Source organism: Loxodonta africana, chromosome 9, assembly GCF_030014295.1.
Source record: "Loxodonta africana isolate mLoxAfr1 chromosome 9, mLoxAfr1.hap2, whole genome shotgun sequence".
NCBI classification, from domain to species: Eukaryota; Metazoa; Chordata; class Mammalia; order Proboscidea; family Elephantidae; genus Loxodonta; species Loxodonta africana.
Genome location: NC_087350.1, coordinates 32,254,271 through 32,281,807, shown reverse-complemented (window position 1 = coordinate 32,281,807; position 27,537 = coordinate 32,254,271). Strand labels below are relative to the sequence as shown.

Here is a 27,537-nt window from a genome sequence, read left to right as displayed (position 1 = left end):
TTCAGAAGTACAGGCAGTCCCCAGGTTACAAACATCTGACTTATGGCCAACTCGACCTTAAGAATGGACTGCCATGAAGCCTATTACAGTAAGTCCCTGGGTTAAGAGCGTCCTACTTACAGCCAACTCATACTTAAGAATGAACTGCCACAAAGCCTATTATATTAAAATGGTTTGTAATAACAAACGCACATACTACTTTATGATGCCCATGAAAACAGTGCACGGTTTGGCAATGTTTCTTAAGTGTTTTATATGCATAGAAAGGTAAAATACATACTATATACTAAGACAAACATTTGACTGGCTGATGCTAAATAGGAACCGTGTATACCTGTTCTGACTTACCTACAAATTTTACTTAATGACAGACTTAGGAATAGATCTTGTTCATAATCTGCGGACTGCCTGTAGACTGCCAGGCCTTTCTTCCTAGTCTGTCTTAGTCTGGAAGCTCCACTGAAACCTGTTCAGCATCACAGCAACATGCTCCACTGACCTATGGGTGGTGGCTGTACATGAGATGCACTGGCTGGGAATCGAACTCAGGTCTCACACACGGAAAGGGAAAATTCTATCACTGAACCATCAATGCCCACCTTTGACTCTGCCCTGCACTCAGTTACATACCACCAGCCTGCGTCATCTCTGCCCTGGACACAAGTTTTCTTCCCCAGTGTTACTCACCACGCAGTTATCACCTAGTTCCTCAAGAATACACACCAGCAGAGAAGCGATTATAGCCTCTGCAGGGCAGTGGTGAAGGCCAAAATCAAAACTCTCCTGATCCCTACCTCACACTATGAAAATCGACTCCAGGTGTAAGAATATAAATGTCAAAAAGCAAACTTTCCATTTTTAAATAGAAAGTCCCAGATAGAATGGGAGAAAAATGTGAAACAAAACTCAAATTCCTAAAAAAAGACTGACTTACTGGACTGCTTGGAACTGATGCCACTCCTAGAGGTTGCCTTTCAGACAAATAACAGATTGGCTTATAAAATAAACAATATCACCCATGAGGAATGTGCTCCCTTCAACAATCAACTATTCAAGACCACATGGTCAACATTTACCCAAAAGCAAAGACGAGAAAGCAAGGAGGGGCGGGGAAGCTAGATAAATGGAAATAGAACAAACAGAAGGGAAATAATGAGACTGCTGACGCATTGTGAAAACCGAAACCAATGTCATGGAACGATTTGTATAAAAATTGTTAAACGGAAACCTAATTTGCTGCATAAACTTTTGCCTAAAACACAATAAAATATTCAAAAAAATTCTCTTGTTCTTCTAACATACTCTTAAAATATTACCTTTAAATACACTGATTACCATTTGGTTAAACCAAACCCAGTGCCGCCAAGTCGATTCCGAGTCATAGGGACCCTATAGGACAGGGTAGAATTTCCCCACAGAGTTTCCAAGGAGCACCTGGTGGATTCCAACTGCCGATCCTTTGGTTAGCAGCCATAGCACTTAACCACTAGGCCACCAGGGTTTCCATTTGGTTAAAGAAGCGTTATATATGCAGTAGGAAGAAAAATACATTATCTCACTTTTTGAGGGGAAAAAAAAAAGAGGCACTTTATTGTTCTAGCTGTCCACTTCCAGATACATCCATACCTTACTGGGAATTCATTCCTTAGAACATTTGTAACCCAATCCTGGCAGAGAGCTAAAAACATAACCAAACTAGCTGCCATCAAGGCAACGCCATGTGTGTCAGAGTCAAACTGTTCTGTGAGGTTTTCAATGGCTGACTTTTCAGAAGTAGATCACTGGGCCTTTCTTCTGAAAACCTTAAGGGTGATCAATACTTCATTTTAAAATTTTGAGCATAGCAAGTCTGTTCTATTTCTTGAACAAGTAGGTTTTTATAGCTACCTTTCAAAATCTAGAACCTAGAGTCTGCTAAGTGTGCCAGCATAAACTTCTTTAAAAAAGTCTTTAAAAGGGAAAGGGGGAGAGTGCTGACACATGGTGGGGGCTGCAACTAATGTCATAAAACTTTTTGTGTATAAAATTTTTGAATGAAAAACTTATTTGCACTGTAAACTTTCACCTAAAGCACAGTACAATTTAAAAAGTGAAAGTCTTTAATCCAAAACTTTTCATATTTCAATGGTTCCATCTTTGTCAAACAGAACTTTCTAAAATGACGTAAATGTTCTTTATCAGCAATTATCCATATACCCATACTGAGCATCTGAAATGCTGTGGGACTGAGGAACTAGATTTTTTATTACATTTAATTTTAATTAATTTAAATTTAAATTTCAAAATGTGGTTAGTGACCATTGTATGGGCCAGCACAGGACTAGACAGACAGGGTCCTCAAACAGGGAAGAGAGAATTAAGGAATGGACTTGGGTTCAAATCCCAAGCTCCACCACTTATTACCTACCAACCTTGAGCAAGCTATTAAAACTCTCTCACGTTTCCCCAAGTGTAAAATAGCATGTTGCTGGGAGAAATATGAAATTAAATACAGCAAAGTAAGCAAAGCCCCTTTCCATCTGTTCATTTCCCTGCTGTCAACAGTAACAAAGGTCAGAAGATGAAGAAGACACCTGCCCCAATTTTGCTCCTGAATAGGAAACAACCAACCAACAAAAGCCTGGGACAGTAGGTAATAAATTTTAAATGATGCTTTGTTTCTGGAAAGGGGGTTGAAATTTTCCATCTCTATTTTATATACTTTTGTACTCCTTGAATTTTTTTTTTCCTTATATAACAAATCTTACTTTGATCAAAACAAATAAATAATTTATAAAGTGTGTCCCAAAGTTTTGGCTTTTTCTTTTGGTATTACTAAGGCTGGGATTAAAAAGCTGTCATCTTTGAGGACTAAGATGCGCCTGACCCACCCATAAAAACCCACTACCTTCACGTCGATTCCAACTCATAGCGACCCTATAGAACAGAGTAGAAGTGCCTCGTAGAGTTTCCAAGGAGTGCCTGGTGGATTGCCTGACCCAAGCCATGGTATTTTCAATCATATGCACATGAAAGCTGGACAATGAATAAGGAAAACTAAAGAAAAATGATGCCTTTGAATTACAGTATTGGCAAAGAATACTGACTATACCATGGACTGCCAGAAAACCAAAAACCCAAACCCATTGCCATCAAGTCAATTTTGACTCATAGGGACCCTATGGACTGCCAAAAGAATGAACAAATCTGTCTTGGAAGAAGCACAGCTAGAATGTTCCTTAGAAGCAAGGATGGCAAGACTTCGTCTCACACACTTTGGACATGTTATCAGGAGGGACCAGGTCCTGGAGAAGGACATCATGCTTGGTATAGTAGACAGTCAGTGAAAAAGAGGAGGACCCTCAATGAGAAGGACTGTCACAGTGGCTGCAATAATGGGCTCAAGCCGACAGAGCAAGGATTGTGAGGATGGTGCAGGACCAGGCAGTGTTTCGTTCTGTCGTATATAGGTTTGCTATGAGTTGGAACTGACTCCATCGCACCTAACGAGAAGAAGGCAGGGATGGTAGCAAAGCAGACATTATAAATGTTGGTTTCAGCCACTGAGGAGGCAAAGGGACAGGGATTGAAATCTGCATCCGGTCTATAAACTTCTAAGGACCCCTGGTGGTACAGTGGTTAAACACTCGGCTGCTAACTGAAAGTTTAGAAGTTGAAACTTACCAGCCACTCTGTGGAAGAAAGATGTGGCAGTCTGCTTCTGTAAAGGTTACAGCCTTAGAAACACTATGGGACAGTTCTCTGTCCTACAGGATTGCTATAGGTTGGAATCAACTTCACAGCAGTGGGTTTTTTGTTTTTGTTTTTCCTGTAAACCATTGTGTTCAATGTCAGCACAATGTATACCCTGAATGCCCAAGGCTCCTAAAATGCAATGCAGTTAATTAGATTAACCAAGTTAACATCAGTGATGTTCTATCTATCCAGTAAGGGGGATGAGCCCTCCTGTGGTCACAAGCTAAATTATCATCAGGTAATTTTTTTTTTTTAATTGAACTTATCAGTGATAAACCAAAAAACCCAAACCTGTTGCCATCGAGTCGATTCCAACTCATAGCGACCCTATAGGAAAGAGTAGAACTACCCTATACAGTTTTCAAGGAGCACCTGGTGGATTCGAACTGCCGACCTTTTGGTTAACAGCCATAGCTCTTAATCACTAAACCACTAGGGTTTCCTTATCAGTGATGGTTACAGGTAAATGAGACAACCTCATACACTATAAATTGAACAACATTTGTGGAAGGCAATTTGACAAAATGTGTACTTAAAAATACTCATTACCGATGGATTCCAGAAATTACATTCATAGGAACTTAACACAGTGGGGGAAAATCAGACAATTGAGCAAAGATGTCTATATAGGAATGATCACTCAACATTTTACAAAGTAAAGAAAACTGGCAACAATCTAAGTATCCATTTGAAGCAAAATGGTTAAATAAATTATGGCACATTCATAGAATAAAATACTATGCAATCAATAAAATGATGTAGATTTATTCTTACTGATGTACAAAGATGTTCAAAGTATTACAAAATATTCTGTTTGGGCTGATGTAAAACTTTTGGAAATGGACAGTGGGGAAAGTCGCACAACATGGTGAGGGTAATTTTACAAAACAATTGTTGAGAAGTTGACTCTGACTCATGGCAATTCTATGTGTGTCAGAGTAGAATTGTGCTCCATAAGGTTTTCAGTGGCTGATTATTCAGAAGTAGGTCACCATGCCTTTCTTCTGAAGTGTTTCTGGGTAGACTCGAACCTCCAATCTTTTGGTGTGTAATAGAGCTCACTAACTTTCGTCACTCAGGGACTCCGATGTCACTGAATTGTACACTTTAAGCTGCCAATTTTTTTGCTCTGTGTATTTGTCTTAGGCTGGGTTCTCCAGAGAAGCAAAACCAGTAAAGCGTATAAATACATAGAGAGAGAGAGATTTATATCAAGGAAACAGGTCACACAATTGTAGAGGCTGGATGTCCCAAGTCTAGGGATCAGGATAGAGGCCTCTCCTGATTCACGTAGCTACAGAGGCTGCTGAACCCACGATCGGCAGGTCGGTGAGCAAGGCTCCTGCTCACGGGCTGTGAACATCGATGAATTCCAAGAATCAGAAGGCAAGGCTGCAAGGCTTCTCCTGATTCATGTAGCTGCAGGGGCTGGCAAACCCAAGATTGGCAGAAGGTGACAAATCCAAAAATCGGAAGGTGCTAGCTCAAGTCCCAAGAACCGGAGGTCAGATGAGAAGAAGCAGCTGCAGGATCCAGAACAAGCCAAAAACCTTGGCAAGGTGAGCAGGAAGAAAGTAGGCAGCAGAAGGCAGAGAGATGAAGGCTGAGGGGGTGGTGAGCTACCAGAGGCCCCACCTCCACTGGTACCACTCAGCAGATTCCATCATGGGGGTGATCACAAATCAAATTTCAACACGGAAGTGACCACAAATTATCCAACTGCCAGAACACTGAGAAGTTGACACATAACCTTAACCATCACAATATTTTACCACAATTTTTTAAAAAGTTACAAAATAGCATGTAGAATAGAATAAATTTGCTATGCAACTCATGTAACTTATATGTGCGTATGTTTATGCATAAGAAAAATGTTTTAAAGGACATAAACCAAATGTTATTAGGGACTGTAGAGTTGGAAGTTAGGGAATTTGTGGTCTTGTTGGTCATCTATTAAATTCTTTTCTACCTATAATACTTGTACAGTATTGAATAATAAAAAAAAAATTAAATAATAAGGAAGGATAAATAAAAGGCTGTCACTGGTGTCAATCAGTTTAGAGGTGAGTTCTGCCCAAACCTTCAAAGACTAGTTACTTCCTAAGCAATTTAAACTCTTTCACAGCACAGAAAAGGGTGAAAAACTTGTTATTCATTTTATCAGATTAACATAACAAACAAAAACGAAAGAAAAATCTAATTTATGAATATAGGCATAAAATCATTTTTAATGGCAAATTAGATCAGTAAGATATTATTAGAATAACAGGGCTTATTCTAGTAATTCAAGAATATTTTAATATTAGAACATATATTAAAATAAGTTACACATAATTTAAGTCAAAGTATTAACTCTATTCTTGATTTTCAAACAAAATAAACTCTAGTAAACCAGGAATAGAAGGAACTAGCTTCAATACAATTTTTAAAAAAATCTTTCTCAAACCCCGAAAGTAAAACACTGAAGGTGCTCCCATTAAATCTAGGTCCAAAAATAAAGATGCCTACAATTGTGAATAGAAACCTTGGTGGTACAGTGGTTAAGATCTACAGCTGCTAACCAAAAGGTCGGCAGCTTGAATCAACCAGGCACTCCCTGCAAACTCTATTGGGCAGTTCTACTCTGTCCTATAGGGTTGCTATAAGTCAGAATCGACTCGGCGGCAGCAGGGGTGGATGACTATTGTGACTATTACTGAACATTGTACTAGAAGTTCTAGCCAAAATAATAAGATGAGAAATAAAAAAGAACGGGACAAATACGAGAAAAGAGACAAAATGTATTATTTTGGGATGATATAATTGCAGAGACAAAAGAAACAGCTTAAAAACTATTATATAAGTGAGAAAGCTAAGTAATAATCCAATAATACTTACCAAGTATATACCTGGTAAGTCCTGAGGTGGGTGCTGGGGATACAACACTAAATAAAAATAGAGATGCAGGGCTCATTTTAGGGTCCCACAGAAGATAAAGTAAAAACATATGTTTCTCATACTCTTCTTCCCTGGGTTCATAAACACAACAAATGTAGGTGACATCAATTCCCATTTTTAGGTAATTCAGGAACTAGACTTCAAAAGCTCACTTATAAATGCACAAAAATCATCTGCTTTTCTACAATCAGCGAAAACCTGTTATAAGATACAATTTAAGAACAGCCTATTCACTATAGCAATAAACAAAATATAAAACATCTAGAAATAATTCAGCAGAAACGTGTAGGGCTTGCATAAATAAAAGTACAAGATCTCATTCACTGAGGTAAAAAAAAAAGAGAAGGTGTTAAAAAAAAAAAAAATTCTTTTAAAAGCATAACCATGTTCCTGGATGGTAAAAGTGTCAATTTTCCCAAAATTAATCTATCTATGTAACATAATCACATTCAAACTATGTGATTCAAAATGGGATTGTTTTTAGAAGCTGTCAAAATGAGTTTAAATTCCATTTGGAGAATAAATGTGTGAGAAAGGCCAAGAATTTTTCTTTAAGGGAGACATGGAATGAACCGCTCCCAAAAAGAACTTATGATATCATCCACACATTTTCAGACACAAGTGGGCTGAGAGCCTGGCTTTACTGCAAGATCCCTCCTCCATGTTCTCTAGCCAATTCCCACCCAGGGCTGCAGCCCTAAAAACCGAAAAACCAAATCTGTTGCCATGGAGTCGATTCCGACTCACAGCAACCCTATAGGACAGAGTAGAACTGCCCCAGAGGGTTTCCAAGGAGTGCCTGGTGGATTCGAACCGCCAACCTTTTGGTTAGCAGCCAAGCTCTTAACCACTAGGCCACCAAGGCTGTAGCTCTAAGGGCTGAGGTTTATTTTTATATGCAGCCAGTGTTTTGTATTTATCTCTGTATAACCACTCACTTCAGAGCAACTCCCACAAAAAAAAAAAAAAATGGATGCCTCGGAAGCCACTTTGTGATAAACCACTGTCGGCACAAACAGCAGAAATTCACTAAGAAGGCTTCAAAAGTGCACTAAGATTCAAGTCAATTCTTTGATGGAAATGAGGTGGGGAGGGGGGACTCCATGAATGCATTTTCTGAGTCTTTACGCTCAGCTAAAATGATTTCCAGGACACACAAAAATGGGGCAATTGAGGAAAGTCTTTATTGGGCTACTGTATGAAAATAAGGTAAAAATTTTGTCATATGACACCTACTATATATTTGGATTCCTAGGAAAACCTGGAAGTCAAATCAATAATATTTAGCAGTAACATCTGCATCTCCTTTCATTTTTAAAAGCATTTTAGAAAATAACCTGTTTGCCCATCCATTTTATCCCCTACATGCTTTCCAAGTTGATGAAAATTCAGCGCACATCCAGAATTAGAGGTTAAACCTGCTTTACAGACACAGATAAGGGAACTTTTAAAAAGAGAATGATGAACTTGAAGTATATGACCGAGCTCGTGGGCTGCAGGTGAAGCTGTGGCTCAGTTTTTAGTTTCCGGGAGTGAAACAGGGCATCCCCAGCCTGCCCCCACTACATTCCCATAGTCACGGACTAACGAGGTCCAGAGTGTCGCCGTAAAGCCATGAGCTTCTATCCTCATGCGTACAGTTAGCTGTATTCTGTTCTGCCCAAGCCTGACCAGACAGCTGTCTTTGAAATTTTAATACTATTTCAAGAGGGACCACTGATAGATAACTAACATATGCAGGGCTTGCCGTGTGCCAGACACTATCCTAAGGACTTAAAAGATTTTCACTCATGTAATCTGTACAGCATTCCTTCCAAGCGATCACTAGTACAATCATCCTCCAATTTACAGACAATCAAACTGAGGTACCAAGAGGCTCACTAACTTCCCAGGCAGGGTGCTGCAGCCCCACGCCTACATACACAAAGCTCCATCTCTCTGTATACCCCACGGCCAGCTAAGAAGATGCCCTATAATGATAAAACACACATATGATGACCCAACCTAAATGACTCGGGATAAGGTTTAATTAACACAAATTGCAAAAGCACAGTTAATTGCTGTTGTCCCACTCTCTCCTATGATGATTCATTTCAAAAATCCTAAAATCCTCATTGTACTCTGTCTCAGGGCTTAAAATATTCTTGTACAGTATTTGGAATTACCCAAACTATAAAAATCTAGCCCCCAAAATAAAGTCAACCATCATCTGAGGAATCATTCCTTCGTATCAGCCGACTATGGACGAGCCCTCTCTGAGTCACTACAGCCCAGACGGCTCTTGGTGCACAGTCTCCTATTGTTTGCACATATATAGCTTGTTTACCAAACTATGTTTCCTCGATCAGGGGCCATACTGTGGAACCTTGCAAAGTACTTTGTACATAGGTACTCAACAGATTTTTGTTGGCCAGTGATTCAATGGAATAATTATTACAAATAAAATATTTTACTGCAGCGAATAAACAGAAACATTTACACCCTTTAAGTAAACCTTGGAAACCCTGGTGGCATAGTGGTTAAGTGCTACAGCTGCTAGCCAAAACGTTGTCTGTTCAAATCAACCAGGCACTCCTTGGAAACCCTACGGGGCAGTTCTACTCCGTCCTACAGGGTCGCGGAGTCAGACTCAACTCAATGGCAATGGGTTTGGCTTTTTTTTTTTTTTAAGTAAACCTTGATTTTAATCTTCTTGACAATTAAGTGCCCACTGCTAACCAAAAAAACACAAATCTGTTGCCACTGAATAGATTCCGACTCATAGCAACCCTACAGGACAGAGTAGAACTGCCCCTTAGAGTTTCCAAGGAATGCCTTGGTGGATTCTAACTGCGGACCCTTTGGTTAGCAGCCATAACACTTAACCACTATGCCACCAGAGTTTCCAACAATTCTTCTAAATTCACCATAGCTAATATTTACTGAATGCTTATGGGGTACCAGGAACTGTGCCAAGGGCTTTATTTGAATTAAATCAGTTACACAATCATTTTACAGATAAGGAAACTGAGATTTAAAAAATAAAGCAACTCACCACTAGTAAGTGATGGTTCTATGAATCAAACCCAGGCCCTCTGCTTCCAGAGACTGGCAGCTTAACTGCTAGTCTCCCTACCTATTTCAGCCCCTACCTCTGCTCACTTCCCCACGAGCTTAATGCAACCAGAAGAAAGTTATCCCATCCTGCAGCTTATTCTATCAGCCCTCCCCCTTATATACACACACACACACACAATCCCCAATTCCTAAACTGCACATTAGTATAATGCTATCAGCCTCTCAATGAAGGACAAGAGAAAGAACAATCTTGTAAAACTCACACTATGATGAGGGTGTTGTCCCTCATACACATCAGTGTGTACTTTTGAAAACCCTTCTGAGAAAAGTGTTCTCCAATCTTGGCATCAAAACGGGCTGTGCTTCTGTTAAGCGATTTGTTTTTTCAAAACACTACAAACTATGTAAGCAGTAGGGTTTCTGTGTTATGCAAGTTATAGAAGGCTCGATGACCACTCAGTTTGAGGTCCACTGAAACTTTAATATATGTATATATAATTTCAAATCTGGTTTACATTTATTACCCTATGTAATTGGAAACCCTATTGGGCAGTTCTACTCAGTCCTTTAGGGTCACAATAGTCAGAATCGACTCGATGGCAACGGGTTTGTTTTTTGGCTTATAATTGTTTGGGCTTTTTCTTTTTTACTTCTAATATATTTTATATTGTGTATATAAATAAAAGCATCTTTACATGCTTTGGGGACAAGATGGCATATAAATAAAGTGCCCAGTAGATGTTCAGCTCCTTTTCAACAATAAAGACAAAGGAACAATTAGGAGATAAGAATAAGAATCCTAACCAGTGGTGAAAACAGATGGTTCAGGGGCTTTATCCAACCAACAGGCTTGTTTTTAAAGTCTGGGCAGTAGTTTTTAAATTTTTAACTAGTTGGCAACATTTAAAACCCAAGGGATTTCACATAAAAATCCAGATTTCTCGTTTAACTTGAAGAGCTGGAAGCTCTGGCAACCCTAAGCCTGCTCTCTACACATAACATTTGAAGCTAAAGAGCAGCTTCAATGAGCCAAGACATTTTTGTTTGCCAGAGTCCCCAACCAGACAGTGTCACTCATTGAAAATCACCCACCTGAATCCCAGAAACATTTCACTTTGCAAGTCTTGGACTAAAATCCACAGTAAATCAATTCCTGACAAATTGCAATTACAAACCTTGGGCCGAATTTTCCAGCAGCTGGGAGAACCTCAGAGTATCACATTTTACCTCCTTCATCTCAAAAGATGTAATTCCTTAGAAATCGGAAAGGCAGTCGAAATTAGGTTGGAGAGAGACAGAAAGAGACATGCTGGACAAGGGATCTACTTATCAAACTTACTAAGCCATGGTGCTTCCTCAGCTGTTCCTTGAGTTCAAGGCGCTTCGTCAACTCCCTGGTTGCTTCCCACCCTAACCTTAACAGTATCACTGCACTGCTGTCTCCAGCATGACCAGGTGAAGTAAGGAAAGAAACAAAAACAGCACCATCAATACATCATTCTCAAGGGCTCATACTCCACCACAACCCCGTGAGTCTCCTCTTCCAAGAGCCCTAACCGTTCCTTCCCAATCTCATTCTCCTGACACATCAGGTATTGACCACAGCTTGGCCAGAATGTCCCCAGTGCTCAGTTGGGTTTTTCATTCTTTGAATGATTAAATGCCACCCTCTCCCCAGCTGACCATTCTTTAGCAATTGGCAATCCGAAGACTCCCTTCACTGACTGCCCACCTGGAGGCGCCATGAACACAACAATCTACTCTTCACAAGATCAGAACAAAACTAAGTCCCTTCTTGAAAAACAACTGCTGCAGCCATTGTTCAATCCACAGGCATTTATTTAGAGTGTTCAAGTAGGAAAGTCAAAGTTTCCCCTTCAGGAAGTTCCTGGAAGGAAGTCAGTGCCCTGAAGCTTGGCCACTCCTCAGACCAGAGAAAACAAAGGCAGCGCAGGCATCTCTTTCATCTGAGAATAAGAAGTAGGACCCTGAGGGTCCAGGAGCATCGGTACCAGCCCTGGGCTTTCCATACGGGCTTCTGGAAGCAAGAGCCCCTTCACTTTGCATGTTTTGAGGAAGGGTGGTGTTTTTTTCCTTTACTTTTCTATTATCTGCAGCCTTTTCCAACATTTTGATCAAGATGTAACCCATCAAACCAGTTAAATATTTGAATGAGAATATAGATGCAAGTTATTTGTAAGCCCACCCCAACTAACCATTGTCTGATTCTTCAGAACGAGAGCCCTCCACCATTGGCAATAGCAGTCCTGGCTAGTCTAGTAACAGCACTGATGCTGTATTCACACGAAAAGTTATCTCTGATGCCACACATCCACAACTGTTGAGATTCTTCTTTTTTCCTAACTTATTTTTAAAGTCATGCATGTGCAGTTAAGAAAAAAAAAATTTCCAAAAAGGACCAGATGGTAATAAATAGAAAGTATCTCTGGGCCCATATCCCCCATTTCCGTTCCCTTCCATTGTTACTGTTTTTACTGTCCTTCTGTGGTTATCAGTTTAACTAAATAACATGCTTATATTTCATCTTAATTTACCAAATTTAGACAGTATCTATTGACTTTTTTTTTTTTTTAATTGACTTACTGCCTCCTGGTGTCTAACTCATTCACACTTACCTCACCTTTAGTTCTCGCCTAGTTGTCTTTATTACGCAATTTTTAGTTCTTCAGTTGCCTACCTCAGTTTGTTTCATCAGTGTTACACAGTATTTCTTGCTGTCACACCACGTATGAGATGGACATTAGCAGCCCACAATGACCCTCTCTCTCTTCTGCTCCCTTCACATCACCAGGTTTTAAAACCTTGGATTTTTTTTCTCCTGTAGTTATAACTGCATCTTCCTTATCTGTGTGGAGATTAACCAATAAACTAGCTACATTTCCAGCAGTATGATTATGTAAATATTACTATCTGCAGAACCAATAACGTTGCTCAACTCATGAGTTGAACTCGGCCAAGCCGCAGGGTCAAATGGGTTCTCTTTTCCTTATACTCCATTAAATGTTCAAAACTGTATCACAATTTAGCTTCCTTTATTTTCACATCTTTTAAACATCTGAAAAGACCATGGATTACCCTATCCTAGTCAATATTTGTATCCATTTTTTTAAATTAAAACTACATTCACATCACCTCAATACTGTCCAGTGTTCATCTCTTTCCAACAGAGAAGTGCACGTTACTGTGAGAACACAGGGAATGGTTATTGAGTTAAACAATTAAGCCAATAAAGAGAATGCCTGAGGCCCAAAGGCTCCAAGGTGTGTGCCCAAGGGGGAAGATGACACCAAGTGAGATGATTCACTTAGCATGACCAGCTGTTTCTTTTTTGTACCCTAAGTGTAGGTTTGCTATATGATTTAGCTTCCTAGTTATCTGGTTTTAGTTTTAAAAAAGACAATAAAAAATACACATCACCTAAAGTATGTACTTGGCAATGCAATAAAACAGAAAATAAGCACTAACACCTTGCAAAGAGAAAAGTACTTGCTCCTGGGAGACCGACTAATTTATGAAACAGGTAAAGTCACAGGCAAAGCAAGGCTGTGCAGGAAGGAGACCATGGTTTTGCAGTAAGGCAAGGCTGAATTTAAATTCTAGCTAAACTACTTTCTTTGCGGTGTAACCTTGGTTAAGTAAAGTTACTTAACCTCTCTGAACCTGTTTCCCAATCTGTAAAACAGAGTAACAACCTCTCCTTTGCAGCGGTACTGTGAAGACTAAATGAGATGACACGGATAAAGCAGTTGGCACAGTTCTGGCACTTAGAAATCAGTGCTTAATAACAGCAGCTCTCACATGACCAGAATCTAGTGTCTCTCAAATTAGATCCAGGGCACCAGCAGCAGGCAGTATTTATTTGCGTCCTTGGAAGTCATGGGAGTAGTGGTGGTTCAGTGGTAGAATTCTCACCATCCAGGCAGGGGACCCAGGTACGATTCCCGGTCAACGCACTGCATGAGTAGTACCACTCCTCTATCAATGGAGGCTTGTGTGTTGCTATGATGCCAGATAGGTTTCAGCAGAAATTCCAGACTAAGACACACTAGGAAGAAAAGCCTAGTGATCTACTTCCAAAAATCAGCCAGTGAAAACTCTATGGGTCACAAGGATCCAATCCTGCTGGGCATGGGGTTGCCAAGAGCTGGGGGCCAGCTCAATGGCAGCTAACAACAACAACAGGAAGGCATGGGAGGTGGGAGTGCAGATGTTATTAAGAATCTAGTCATAAAGCTAAAAACAAAGACATTCACCGTTAGGCAAAAAATTGGGGCAGGGATAATGTTACTATAAAAGTCTTATAATTAGACTCTCAGAGAGTTTAAAAAAGAGGGGGGATGTTCTGTGATTAAACTTCTGAACTAGATCTTAGCATATTAAGATGTTTTGTCTAGCAACATAGGTCTTACCATGGGCAATTAAGAAGTAATCCCAAGAAGTACCACTTACTAGTAAAAAAAACTTCCATAATTCATATATTATCCAAATTTATGATTAAAAAAAAAAGCTTTGTGTGAATCACTCTACAAGCTAGATGACAAAATCTTGAGTTCCAGAATTCTGGGAACATGAACACTCCCACCCTTTGTACATACCCAAGAATCATACAGAGAAATATGTTGTCACCGAAACTTCTTCCTTGCAACAGAGCAACATTTCAAGCTAAACACTCACAGTTCCCATGGATTTTATTCTCTGGAATCCAATCAATCTCTTCTTTAATGGGCTTTCATCTGCTTACTCCACGCTACAGCAGTGATTTAAACTTAAAATGATTTCTAATTGAATTGACTCCTACACACAAACATAGCTTCTATTTGAAAGTGAGTGGTGGGTGGTAGATCTAGACCACGTTTCAAATGCTTGGAATTCTCCATATTTATTTTTTTTATTTAGTTACATTCGTATACAATGTTATTTGTAAGCCTTTTCTTTCATCATTTAACTGGCTTTTGACTGTATCTCCATAAGGTTAATATTATACCTGCATTGTATTTCTACTCAGTGCCAATTCTGTGTCATATAATATTATTTCCTTTAAAGAAGTCAGTCAAGGCAGAAGAAGAATGGTGGATATTTAAAACGCTCTCTACTCTGACACACATGGGATTGCCATGAGTAAGAATCAACTTGACAAAAACTGGTTGGTGTTTGCCATTCTTACTTTAAATCTCCTTTCTCTCATATTTCCGTTATATCTCATATCCCCAGTTAAGGAAAGCTTTTAGGCACTTCTTAAGATCTTATTAACCAGGTGTCCATCATAGCTCTGGAGCTCTTTTTCCCATAGCACAGAAAATAGAAATCCACTGAATTTTTACCCTGCTGATCAATTTTTACCTTAATTATAATCCCACATCACTTCAATATGGCTAGTTAACTGCCTAACCATCCATAAGAGTGATTACAAATTACGGAATGATGAGTCTAACAATTAACTGACTTGATACATTTGAGGAGAATGTTACGCGTCTACGTTTAGCCCTCTCACGTAGGGAAGTCTCTAGGTATTAGATTCACGTTCCTGCTTGGAGGCTGGACAACATCTAACCTTTCCAGGGCTAATGAATAGCAAGCCTATTGTTAATGCCCGGCATAGAAAAATTCCACAAGCTCTGCAAAAAGCAATTACCATTTCTAGTAGGAATTTCATATACACTCATCATGTTTGTCTACGTGCTTTTCTACACAACATTTTTAGCAAAGCAGTATCACTATTCTCAGAAAGAGTTTTATAAAAAGGAAATGATTCTGGTCTCCATAGAGTTGCTCAAATTCCACTTCTGACACAGAGTGTGTGTGTGTTTTTTTTTTTTTTTTGCCTCCAAAAAAAGGGAACTGTTTGACCACTGATGTTGACAAAATGCAAGATGCAAAAAAAAATCCTCCTACCTAAGTGAGAAAGTTAGAGACCCATCAATTATGGTTATGAATGGGTATAGGCTACTGAAATCCAACAGCCATTTCTGATACGGAGATTCTACATGTTATCATGGGATTGGCAGAAGATATGAAATAGGAACAGAACCTAGGGGGTAAGGGTTGTAAAAAACAAAAAACTACAGCCACATATCAGAATTATTATATAGACAAATATTAACCTTTTCTGAGAAGTATTGTGAATTTTTTGAAAACCCTTTTAGGAAGTATTTACAGCACTTTCATGCTTCCAGGCAATAAAAATACCACCAAACATGCATTATGCAGTAGTGACAATGCATTCATATTTATAAATTCTCTATCCATATCCAATTTTTGATTCTGGCTTAAAAAAAAAAAAAAAAAAAAAAGCCAAAACCAATACAAATGTTAGCATGGTCAATGCTTTTTAGAAGAAGCATCAGAGGCCAAAAAAAAAAAAAAAAGGCAAACCCTATAGAACAGAGTAGAACTGCCCCACAAGGTTTTCAAGGAGCGGCTGGTGGATTCGAACTTCTAACTTTTTGGTTGGCAGCCAAATGTTTAACCACTGGGCCGCCAAAACCAATACAAATGTCAGCATGACCAATGCTTTTTAGCATCATAGAGAAAATACAAAAATAGGTCTCTAATTGGACCAATGCTTAAATTCTTCAAATACTTACACTATCCATCACTCTGCTGTATTGATGCAAAACAGAGAGAATAAACTGCAAACACTTCCTACACAGAAATAGGTATTTTGGCTTTTAACTTAAGCAGCTGTTGCTGTCGTTGTTGTTAGGCACCATCGAGTCAGTTCCAACCCACAGGACCCTACGTACAACAGAAGGAAACACAGTCCTACACCATCCTCACAATCGTTGTTATGCAGCTACTATACTATACTCGTTGCCATCAAGTTGATTCCGACTCATAGCGACCCTACAGGACAGAGTAGAACTGCCCCATAGGGTTTCCAAGGAGCGCCTGGTGGATTCCAACTGCCGACCTTTTGGTTAGCAGCCGAACTCTTAACCAGCTAGTTCTACATGAACTCCTGCATACTAATAACATTTGCATAGTATATATTTATGGAGTGCTGGACATCAATAGGATACAGAAAGCCAACTGCGTTGTTTTTTAAAGATTCTCAAATACAAGAGCAGGGAAGAAACAAAGAGGGCTGACCTATTAGTAGCCAGCTCATACTACTAAAATCTTCTAGGGGGAGTGGCAGGTGGATGTGGTTCTGTTTATTCCCTCCAAAATTCCTCTATGGGCATCCTCAAGGTATCTCTACAACGTCTGGGTTCTCAGGATCTGCGTCGTCCCCGGACAGCCCACACATTGTGTTGGGAGACTCCTCCTTCTCCTCTTCCTTTCTAGTTGACCTTGAGAGAACGCATGTGGTCTTGGATCTCTCCAAAGAGCTGTTTGCCTCACTCATAGCAGCTGGTGACTGTGCCCTTTGCTTCTTTTCCTCAAGGACCGCCTGCCTGTGGCACCACGCTCGGTCAATTTATGAACAACGGTCTATGCTCATTTTCTTACATTTTATGAAAACAAGGCAAACATTATCAGTGACCTGTGAACTTGAAATGAGTATTACTGGCAGGTCTGGCTTTGGCTTTGGCATCACCAACGTAGACTTTAGTGACTCTCCTAGTTGAACGGATCCTTTTCTGGGAAGTCGCAGTCTGAACCGACAGTCTCCTGGAGGGAAGTCCACGCCAAGCCACCTTAGTGAGTTTCTGCTGTGTGTCAGTCACTGTGCTCAGTTCGGGGGACACAGAAATAAAAGATCTAGCCTTTACCCATTTATCCACAGACTATCTTCCTCCCGTCAAAAGTCATCCTGGATCTTTGGTGACTACAAACAGATTTTTGGAGGACAAAAAAAAAATTAGCTCAACCAAGTTGGTAAGCTAGCCAGGTAGGTCGCAACAATACTGGATCTCCATTGAACTACCTCCGTGTTGTTGTTGTGTGCCATCAAGTCAATTCCCTAGATGACAGAGAAGAACTCCCCCATAGGAGTTCTTAGGCTGTGATCTTTATGGGGGCAGATTGCCAGGTCTTTTCTCCATGAAGTAGCTGGCGTTCAAACTGCAGGCCATTTTTGGTTAGCAGCTGAGAGCTTAACTGTTGCGCCACCAGTGCTGCTTGAATTACTTGTATAATTGTAATTATTATGAAGTGCCTTACAGAGGTAATGAAATAATTTTTAAAGTCCTTGGAAATTACAAAAACCAAAAAAAACCCAAAGCCTTTGCCATCAAGTCGATTCCAACTCATAGTGACCCTACAGGACAGAGCAGAACTGCCCCGTAGTGTTTCCCAGGAACGGCTGCTGGATTTGAACTGCCAACTTTCTGACTAGCAGCCAAGCTCTTAACCACTACACCACCAGAGCTCTTAGAAATATATAAGGTTCTAAAAAAGAAAAATTCATTTTATTTTTATTTTCTTTAGAGCTATTTTTTTTTTTAAGGCATTTATTGTCTTGAAATAACTTTTTTAAACATCTTTGGGGAAAAATTTTCCTCATATATAATATCATATGTCCACCCAGTAACTTGGCCCATGGAGAACAGACAGGTAACTTATCTGGTCTATTCTGAAAAAAAAATTGGGTCAAAATTTGAAGAAACCCAGCAACTGAGTAGCTTTTAGGTAACAATTATAAATACCAGGTATAGCCCTGGAATAGACTTGTTTAAGGTTCTAACGCTCTTTGCCACCATAGAATTATCACAATAATGATCAAATACATGGGAAGAAGTCATCACAATTACCTTGGGGGTGGGGGGTGGAGGGTTGTGGGAACCAAACTGCAATGCTAATCCCTATTTGGATCCTGTGGTTATTGTTGTTTGGTGCCACATCTTCGACTCATAGTGACCTCATATGACAGAGCAGAACTGCCCCACAGGGTTTTCTAGGCTGTAATCTTTACAAGATCAGATCACAAGGTCTTTCTCCCCAAGGGTCACTACGAATCGAACTGTCAACCTTTCAGGTAACAGCCAAGTACTTAACTGTTGAACCACCAAGACTTATTTTATTGGGATCCCAGAGTTTTTTATTCAGAATCTCTGGGCTGGGACCCAGGAACCTGCAGTTTTAATGGAAATATCCCAGGGGATCGTGGTGCATCTGTGCTCTGAGGCAGGAGTTCATTCCACACTCTGAGAAACTGCTTCCCAGGGCACAGAGAAGGGCAGGGAAAGAAACACCTGGATTTACTGCTGTAATTGACAAAAAGACCAAGCTCCCAAGTCACTGAGGAAGCAATTCTCAGACATAGATTCAGGTATTCAGAAGCTCAGGGGAGAAGACAAAGAATTACAAACTTAAAGTGGACTTTGGACATGTTATTAGGATGGACCAGTCCCTAAGAAGGACATCATGCTTGGTAAGAGTAGAGGGTCATCAAAAAAGAGGAAGATCCTCAACAAAATGGACTGACACAGTGGCTGCAACAAGGGGCTCAAACACAGCAATGACTGTGAGGATGGCACAGGACCAGGCAGTGTTTTATGCTGTTGTACAAGAGTCGCTATGAGTCGGAACTGACTTAATGACACCAGCACCACCACCACCACCACCACCACCACCATCCGAAGGCCTCAGTGCTATGGCAGAGAAATGGCAATTCTATGGCCCGGACTTATACAAGTTCCTTCTAAATGGAAGAGTTCAGGAGTTTATGAAGGAGTCCTTGGAGTTTTGTTTTTCCTTCTATGTATCCCATTATATAACACATCACATTATATAATGGAACCAACTGAAGAAATTAATTGTGAGCAGTCATTTTTCAGAAATTTTTATTCCACAGAATAAAGGACACTTGGATACTATTTTAAAATGTTGCATACTGTCAACAGAATACAAGCTGTTAACCTTCGCAACACGAAATGCTATAATCAACTGGATGTGGCTAAATTAGTGCAAGTATGATTTTTTAAAAAACCAGCTGTCACTCAATCCAAATTTAAATGGACTTTGATCTTCTTGACACAATATGAATGTGAAGGCTTTTTTCTTTTTTTTGGCTGGCTGGTTTGACTTTAAAGACTAACCTTACGATTTGAAACAGTGGTTAAGAGCTTGGCTGCCAACCAATAGGTTGCCAGTTTGAATCCGCCAGCTGCTCCTTGGAAACCCTTTAGGGCAGTTCTACTCTGTCCTGTAGGGTCGCTTTGAGTCCGAATCAACTCGACAGCAACGGCTTTATCTGAAACACAGTCAGAATAACACCTTTACCCAAAAAGTATAATCTACCTTTACTGCTTCTAATGTTGCCTAGAATATCCTAGCACGACCACAGTTTAAAGTCCCACGTTAATATCTGCTTATTCTTCCACCATGTAGATTATAGCCGCTGCCACCTTTTACCTCCTCACAGAGCTGCTACCTAGATATCCTGGTCCTGCGCATTGTTTGCACACAGACTCCCCACCCAACAGAATCCTGTTGCCCTAAGCAACACTATTAGTCTAATAAAAACAGCCATTCTCTTCCTAAGTAACCTTTGAATCTTAGTGAACTACCCAATATGTGCACCCTGTTACAGAGATCTGGATTTGACATTTGAGGCTAACTGTGACTGCTCCCAATGAAACCACACAATCTCCGTAAAAGCAGGGGCCCTCACACCTACTCAAAGGCCAAGCTCAAGGTGGCCCCCCCCCACCATCACCTTTTCTCATACTGCCTGTTTTGTTTTTCCTTTTTCTTCAGGATTTTGATCATGATTTTTAATTCAGTATGTCTGTCTCCCGTATTAGTCTGGAAGCTCCAGAGGGCCAGGGATCTTACTCTTTTATTGATCATTATATCCCTGGCACTTAGCACAGTGCCTGGCACATCTCAGATACTCAAGAAATACTTCTTAAATGAAGGAAACTACTCAAGATACCAAAGGTGCAACGTCTAAGTCCTTCAAAACTGGTTAGCTACCACCACCATCTGAATCTCCAGTCTGGTCTGAGATCTGAGGGCCATTTCTTCTCCTTCCTTGCCACACATGTTGGTTAGCCTGCTGCAGGTTTCCATTCTCTGACAGTCATCGTGCTGCATGGGTAGCAAAATGTGTTAACTCTTCAGGAATCCCTGGGTGGTGCCAACAGCTAACACACTCAGCTGCTAACCGAAAGGTCGGAGGTTTGAGGTCACCCAGAAGCACCTCAGAAAAAAGCCCTGCCAATCTACTTCTGAAAAATCAACATTGAAAACCCTGCTAAGTACAGTCTTACTTTGATTCACATGGGGTCACAGTGAGTTGGAACTGACTTAACAGCAACTGGTACTGGTGTCCTGCTTCATACCTCCAATGACCAAAACTAGTGCCATATGAAGTTCTGTCTTCACAGCACCTGGGCTTATCATCAGCAAGCAGCACCACACAGACTCAAAAAGCATCAATATTGTCTCCCTGAGTCTGCAGAGTCACTGGCACATGGAATCTTTTGGGTGACTGCCTAAAGGACATCTGAAATGCTTGAACTCAGATAGGCTGGAAAAACTGTCTTGCAGTTGAGAATTGTATGTAGGTCCCATGTTTTGAAGAATATTGGAATAAAATCTGCTGAATAAAACCAGACAATCTGATTCGATCCTCTGATGATGGAAAATGGCTGAACTCCACACCACGAACCTGACAGAAACATGGAAAGGAGGTTTTGTAATTAAGTAACACCATGTCCTTGTGAATCTCCCTCAGCAGTCCCCCTGCAGGATCACAGCAAGAGTTCTAATCCATGTATGAGTCATTGACTCATTCATCCAGTCAACAAATATCGACTAAGCCTCTACACTGGGCCTAGTCCTGTTCTAGGTACTTGGGATCTATCAATAAACAAAACAGATAAAAATTTCTCATGGAGCTTCTAGGCGACATCACACAATTAACTAAAACAGACAGGATGTAAAATACTGATGGAGTCACTGGGGGGTACAAAGTTAATGCACTTCGCTGAGAACCAAAAGGCTGGAGGTTTGAATCCACCCAGAGGCACCTCAGAAGAAAGGCCTGGTGACCTACTTCCAAAAAAATCTGCCAGTGAAAACCCTGTGGAGCACAGATCTACTCTGACACACATGGAGTCACTGTGAGTCAGATTCGACTCAATGGCCACTGGAAAAACTACTGGTGAGGCCTAGAAAAAAAAGTAAGAAATGGGGGCTAGGTTATAGGATTAGCGGTGGCAATCAGGGCAGTCCTCACTGAGAATGCTTAAGGCAAGGCTGAAGGAGAGGAGGGGGTGTGCTCTGCTGACCCCTAAAGGAGGAGCAGTTCAGGGCAGACGAGCCTCAAGTGCAGAGTCCCCAAGACAAAAGAGAGGCTGAGGAGTTTGAGGAACGACATGGAGGCCAAGTGGGGACCGAGGAGTAGAGTCAATAAAAAGAAGAGTAGGAGAAGATGACGTCAGAGGAATGGAGGGAAGCTGAGGCAGAGAAGGCACAGCACCAACAGGCCCTCTACAATTTTAGCTTGTAGTCAGAGTAAGACAGGATTCGTCCAGAAGGCTCTCGGCAGGGGAGTGACGCGGCAGCCTTACACTTTGACAGCGTAACTCTGGCTGCTCTACGAAGAATAAACTGGGAGGGAGGTAGGGCAAGAGAACTCCTTTAATATCTGCTATACTTCTTCCAAAAAATCAGCCACTGATAACCCTATAGAACACAGTTCTACTCTGACAATACATGAGATTGCCATGAGTTGGAACTGGCTCCACCGCAAAGCGGGGGGAAAGCACTGGAAAGAGTATCTTTTGTTCTACGCTGAGCTCTAAAGGCATTTGGGATTATACTGGTTAATCTGCAGGATCTGATTCAGTATCTGTCCATCAAAAGAGGGCAGCATTGCTGCTCTTATCTTCCTTCTTATGAAGAAGTATGATGTATCAGAAACATGGACTTCAGGGCCAGACAAAACTGGTTTCAAATCCCATTGACTCCACTTACAGAAGGAGACTGTGTGACAAGTTATGGTTTCTCCTTAAAAATAAAATAAAATAAATGGTGATAGACTCCCTACAGAGCATGGGGCTTAGCAGAGAGCGCAAGTGACAAGCAAATAACGGCTGTTACCATTCTTATTAGTGACAGTGATTGGCGACCCCAAGGTTTTGTGAAAAACCCACATGCTGTAAAAAGGCCTATGAAGGCATAGTAAGCAGCCTTCCTCATTTACTAATCTCAACGGCCAAACCCTCCACAGGAAATACTCTCTTCAAAGTACAATACTAGGGACTTTTTCGAAAGCTGGTGCAAGTCTAAATATTCATATTTCCTCAGGATATTACTTCATGAGATTTAGCAAGAATGGTAGTAGTTATCCTGCAAAGATCAAAGATGAGTGTCAGCTATGGGCTCAGAAGTCCATTACTCTCAGCGAGAAAGATAAAACCATATTTAACCCCGACCCTAAGTCAGGATAATTCCTGGATAATTCCTCTATTTGGGACATATTTTTCTAAGTTCTTATGTTATAGCAAAATGTATCTTCTCTTTAAAAAAAAAAAAGCATACTTTTTTTTTTAAGTAACCTAGAAAACAAAAGGTCTTATTTGATAGGCACATTTAATCATTTTTTTAAAATCCATTCTTTCCCATCAATTTTCTGTTTATAAAAGCAGATATTATTGGCTGCCTACCCAACATTCACTCTCCCTTAACCCTTGCTAGCAAAGCCTCAATGCTGTTAAGACACCCGTCCCTCCCTCATGCGTCTCAAGGGATGCTGGCCCCGTGCCCCGTTGGGGCGTGAATCCTAACTGTTCAGGAACCACCACAGCAGTTCGATCCCCACTCCCCCACACCCACCCCCACCCCGTGGTGGGCTGAGCACAAGATGCAGTTCTGACTGTGACATTCAGGGAAGGCCTGAATACTGCTGCTGGCAGTGGCTCTGTGTTGTCCCTGCTCCCAAGACAGAAACACCAGAAGAGAGAGACCTTTCCATCTCTAGTTTTTCTGCATCTGGATGTGGCGTTAGAAGCCCTGTGGCCGGCATGCTAAGCACCTAAAGCAAAGGAACCGAGAGAAGCTGGAGTCAAGAGTCCTGAGCTGGAACATCTGGAGCAGTCCCTACCGCTGGACTGCTCATTACGTGAGCAAATTCATTTCCGCCTTGCTGCAGCCAATTAGAACTGGGTGTTTCTGCTACCAGCAGCCAACTAAAACATTGTTTTAATAAATGATTACTAATTTTCTCTTAATCCAGTACTACAACTGAAAATGTATTTTGATAAATGCCATCACATCTGCACAAATGACTAACCAGGTGACCTTTCCCCTCTTATTTACTTTTTCATCATTAATGTAATATATGTGTATTCCCTTCAGAAAACCACTTTTAAATTTCATAAGGAAATGAGATTAAAGTATGAGGTTTAAAAGTCTTCATGTTTATTAAACTTACATGTACACTGACTTATTTAACTGACAAAAGCTAACGAAAACTCTGTGTCCACCTAAGCTCATGATATTTTGATAACTAGCATTTTGATAATTAGACAGTTGGAAAGATTTACTGTAACCTCAGAGCTGTGCTTTCATTCCCTAGGTACCCAATGCCTGGTGGAATTAGAGGGCTTTGTTGAGCCTTTTTCTGAGTACTCCCCAAAGACCTCGGGCTTTTCACCCATTTCTGCATTAGTTTCTAAAGAATCCTGTGGGATACGTGAGTGCATGTACGTGCATACGTGTGTTGCGTATGTGTTTGCACTTGTGTGAATGTGCATGGATGTGTGTACTGTATGTGTACATGTATGCATACTTAGGCAAGTGTGTGTGTGCGTGCATGCATGGGAGTATATGTGCGTGCATGTGTACACACAAGTGTGTATATGTATGTTTGTAAACCTAGTGTTATCAGAAGCTTGGTCCTTGGAGACAATATTTTAAGTGTACCAGGGTGTTGGAATTCAAAATTTTCCCCAACCATTCCACTAGACAGCTTTCCTGCATGACACACAACAGTTGAGTGTAGTTACGGTATCCCAATAAAAAGTCTTTCCTCCCTTGCAGCACACAAAGAGAAGATGTTTACTTGTCTGCTTTCTTGGATACACATGACCTAAGAATGCATTCCTTGTATAACTCCGTGTTGACCTTATTTGTACACATGAAACAAAATCTCTACTGAAGTCACTTGTCTCAATGCCAGAATAAATGCTTCAAAATGTATTTAATAGAGCCCCATTGATCTTAAATTTCAAAGCAGCTTACCCACTCAAAAGACAGCAATTGCTTTCAAGTATCCACAACAGAAGCTGCACAAAGTGAAATAATAAACCTTGGTGGCAAAACTGTTATTATACCAGCTTGAGAATATTTTGCCGTTCACGGTGGTATTCCCAGTGGCCATATCAATTGCTCAGTCAAAGATCCCGTCAAAGTAAAGAGCAGTAACTTAAACGGACTTTTGAAGGTCAGTTGGCTTATGTGACTCTTCAAGCTAAGCCGGTCACTTCTAGAGATGTATACCAAAAGTTGGCCTATTCCTGCCACATCTTTTTCTTCCAGTCATGTTTCTTATCATAATTCTATCATAGCAGACAGAATACACTAAGGGGTAGAAACCATGGTTGCACAGAAATGGCCTCAACCACCAATAGAGGCCTAAGGTCAGTCACGTTTCCACCATAAACACTACACTCCTTACCTCGATCCAGCTCACCAACAAACACCAGGAGACAGAATAACTATGAAAATCAGTATTCTAAGAGTCTATCTTCAAATCTCTACCACCCTGCTCGTTACTTTTCAACTCTTTTCAGAATTCCCTTGCCTCTTGTTTCACCTTTATCCTCACTTTTTGGGTACAAAATTAAAGTAAGAGGGCAGTAGCGTAAAGGTATCATTAACACAGTATTTTTATATAAAGACTTGTCACGCTATAGAGAATTTTTCAAGAATTCATTAGAGACTGCAGTTTCAAAAACAACAGCTTGTTTTCGTTTAGAAGATATGGTTTGATAAATTTAATTCCCTAGAAGTAAATGTATAAGAAATCAACGAGACTAGTCTTGGCCACAATTTCTATTTGCAGAAAATGCAAATTCCATAAATAAAATATTTCTTATTTATAAAGGAGGTGTCGCTCTGTTACTATCAAGAATTCGTCTGTCTACCACCACATGGTCAGGAATCCATAAAAAATGGCACCCTTCAGAGGAGTGGAGTACAGTACGGAGGCCTGGGAGGCTGCAGACTTCACAATGGAAGAGCCACTCCATAAGCATCTAAAAATACTTTGCTGTTCCCCAGGATTCCATCCTATCTACTTCCCTAGAATTAACCGGAACTTGTAATACTTCATGGCCTTTTTTTTTTTTTTTTTTTGGATAAGCTTACGAGTTATTACAGTATAAACACAATGCACTGGTGTTCACTGCAAACATGCAAACAAGCACAAATACTGTCACTGAAGTCATTCATACTCAGATATCGGAAACAATGGTCAGATTCATTAAGATCTTAAGATGACTTTTCCTCGCTTACACACATTAAATTTAATTTGTACTCCTTATATTCACACAGAATCCAGACTCAAGCCTACACTTTGTTCTGATCTCATTAAACTGGCAAATAAAGCAGTGTTTTTCACAATTGTTAACGGTTCTGCCCTTCTATGACCATTAGTCAGACAGGTATATTAAAGATCAACAAAACTATACAGTAATAATAGCAGTTAACTTTCATTGAGTACTTACTATTGCTAAGCCCTGTGCAAATTATTTAACATATATTACCTCACATATTCTTCACAACAATACTATGGTTATGCTCATTTTATAGATGAGGCAGCTTAGACTTAAAAAGATAAGGTTACTTTTATCTTTTATCATACAGATAAATGTTGGAATCCAGATTCAAACCCAAGTTGAGCAGTGCTGGAGCCCATGCCCGCAGCCACCATGTTTCACTCATCCAAAATACAGTTTGTGCGTTGCCTCATCAAATTATGTAACACCTTAAATTATCCCAAGGCCTCTAGAATTACGGACTCATCCTTTTCTATAAAATGTAAATTAAAAGAACTTGACCCCTTCCTGCTTTCAACAAGCATACCCACTGCAACCTCCCATATCTCCAGAGATTCTTAAGGGCTTAGTTGCTCAGTGATCTCCAGCTCCTACTTCCTGCCACCACTGAGTTTTCAGTCTCTGGGTTGCATCATGCCTTCTGTCTCCTGTGCTCTCCCCCCATCTGGGCTGGGTTGTCTACGTCTGACCAGGTATGGAACCAGGCTTGGCACAGGATCTCCTTCCTGTGGTGGAGAGCTCCACCAGCCCAGCAAGTCCCCATACAAGGGCCTCACACAGAAGGCTGCTCTGCCAAACCAGTAACTGTATGAGCTGATGGAGACAACAAGTCGAGGCTGGAACTGGCTGACATCCCCACTCAGGACCCAGATCCTCACTGTCACTGTGCCAAGTCATTCACCACAGGCACCCAGAACAACAGCAGTCCCCAGGTACCATCAGGTCTCATCCCAAAGGGCAATTCAAGAGAAGTCTGGAGCATCTGGGGTAAATGATCATTATCACTGATAATAAATATTGTTAGTGACTTCCTGGGCAAGAAGATGAACCACATCAGGTGACTTACGGCAAGGAACTAGCTGAAGGGAAGAACTGCTGTGTTTCCTTAACTGCATGCATGAACAACTGCAGACACAATCAAGCAATTTCTCTGTCCTTCTCACTCACACACACACACACACACACACACACACACACACTCTCTCTCTCTCTCTCACAAATACTGGCCATGATCCAGGACCAGAACACCAAGCCCTCCCAAGCCTGTGGAGGAGCTAGTGGCCATTTGCTAAGCAGGAAGGGCAGGGTCAAGCTGCTCCACTTCCTGCCA

General features: G+C 40.7%; 1 protein-coding gene across 3 annotated transcripts in view; it reads right to left on the bottom strand.

Annotated features, from left to right (window-relative positions):
• GNAQ (G protein subunit alpha q) overlaps positions 1-27,537 on the bottom strand; it is a 325,499-nt gene that overhangs the window by 264,169 nt on the left and 33,793 nt on the right. The window contains exons 1-2 of one of the 3 annotated variants that reach the window (XM_064291203.1): positions 11,069-15,969; positions 6,613-6,659 (exon numbers count right to left, since the gene is read on the bottom strand). The exons of 1 other annotated variant lie outside the window; for it this stretch is intronic. In XM_064291203.1, coding sequence (XP_064147273.1) covers positions 6,613-6,659; positions 11,069-11,076 — 55 coding nt within the window. In that variant the 5' untranslated portion in view covers positions 11,077-15,969. Of the gene's footprint in view, positions 1-6,612; positions 7,599-11,068; positions 15,970-27,537 lie in introns of those variants that run through there. One more of the 3 variants, XM_023544734.2, reaches the window with a different exon arrangement.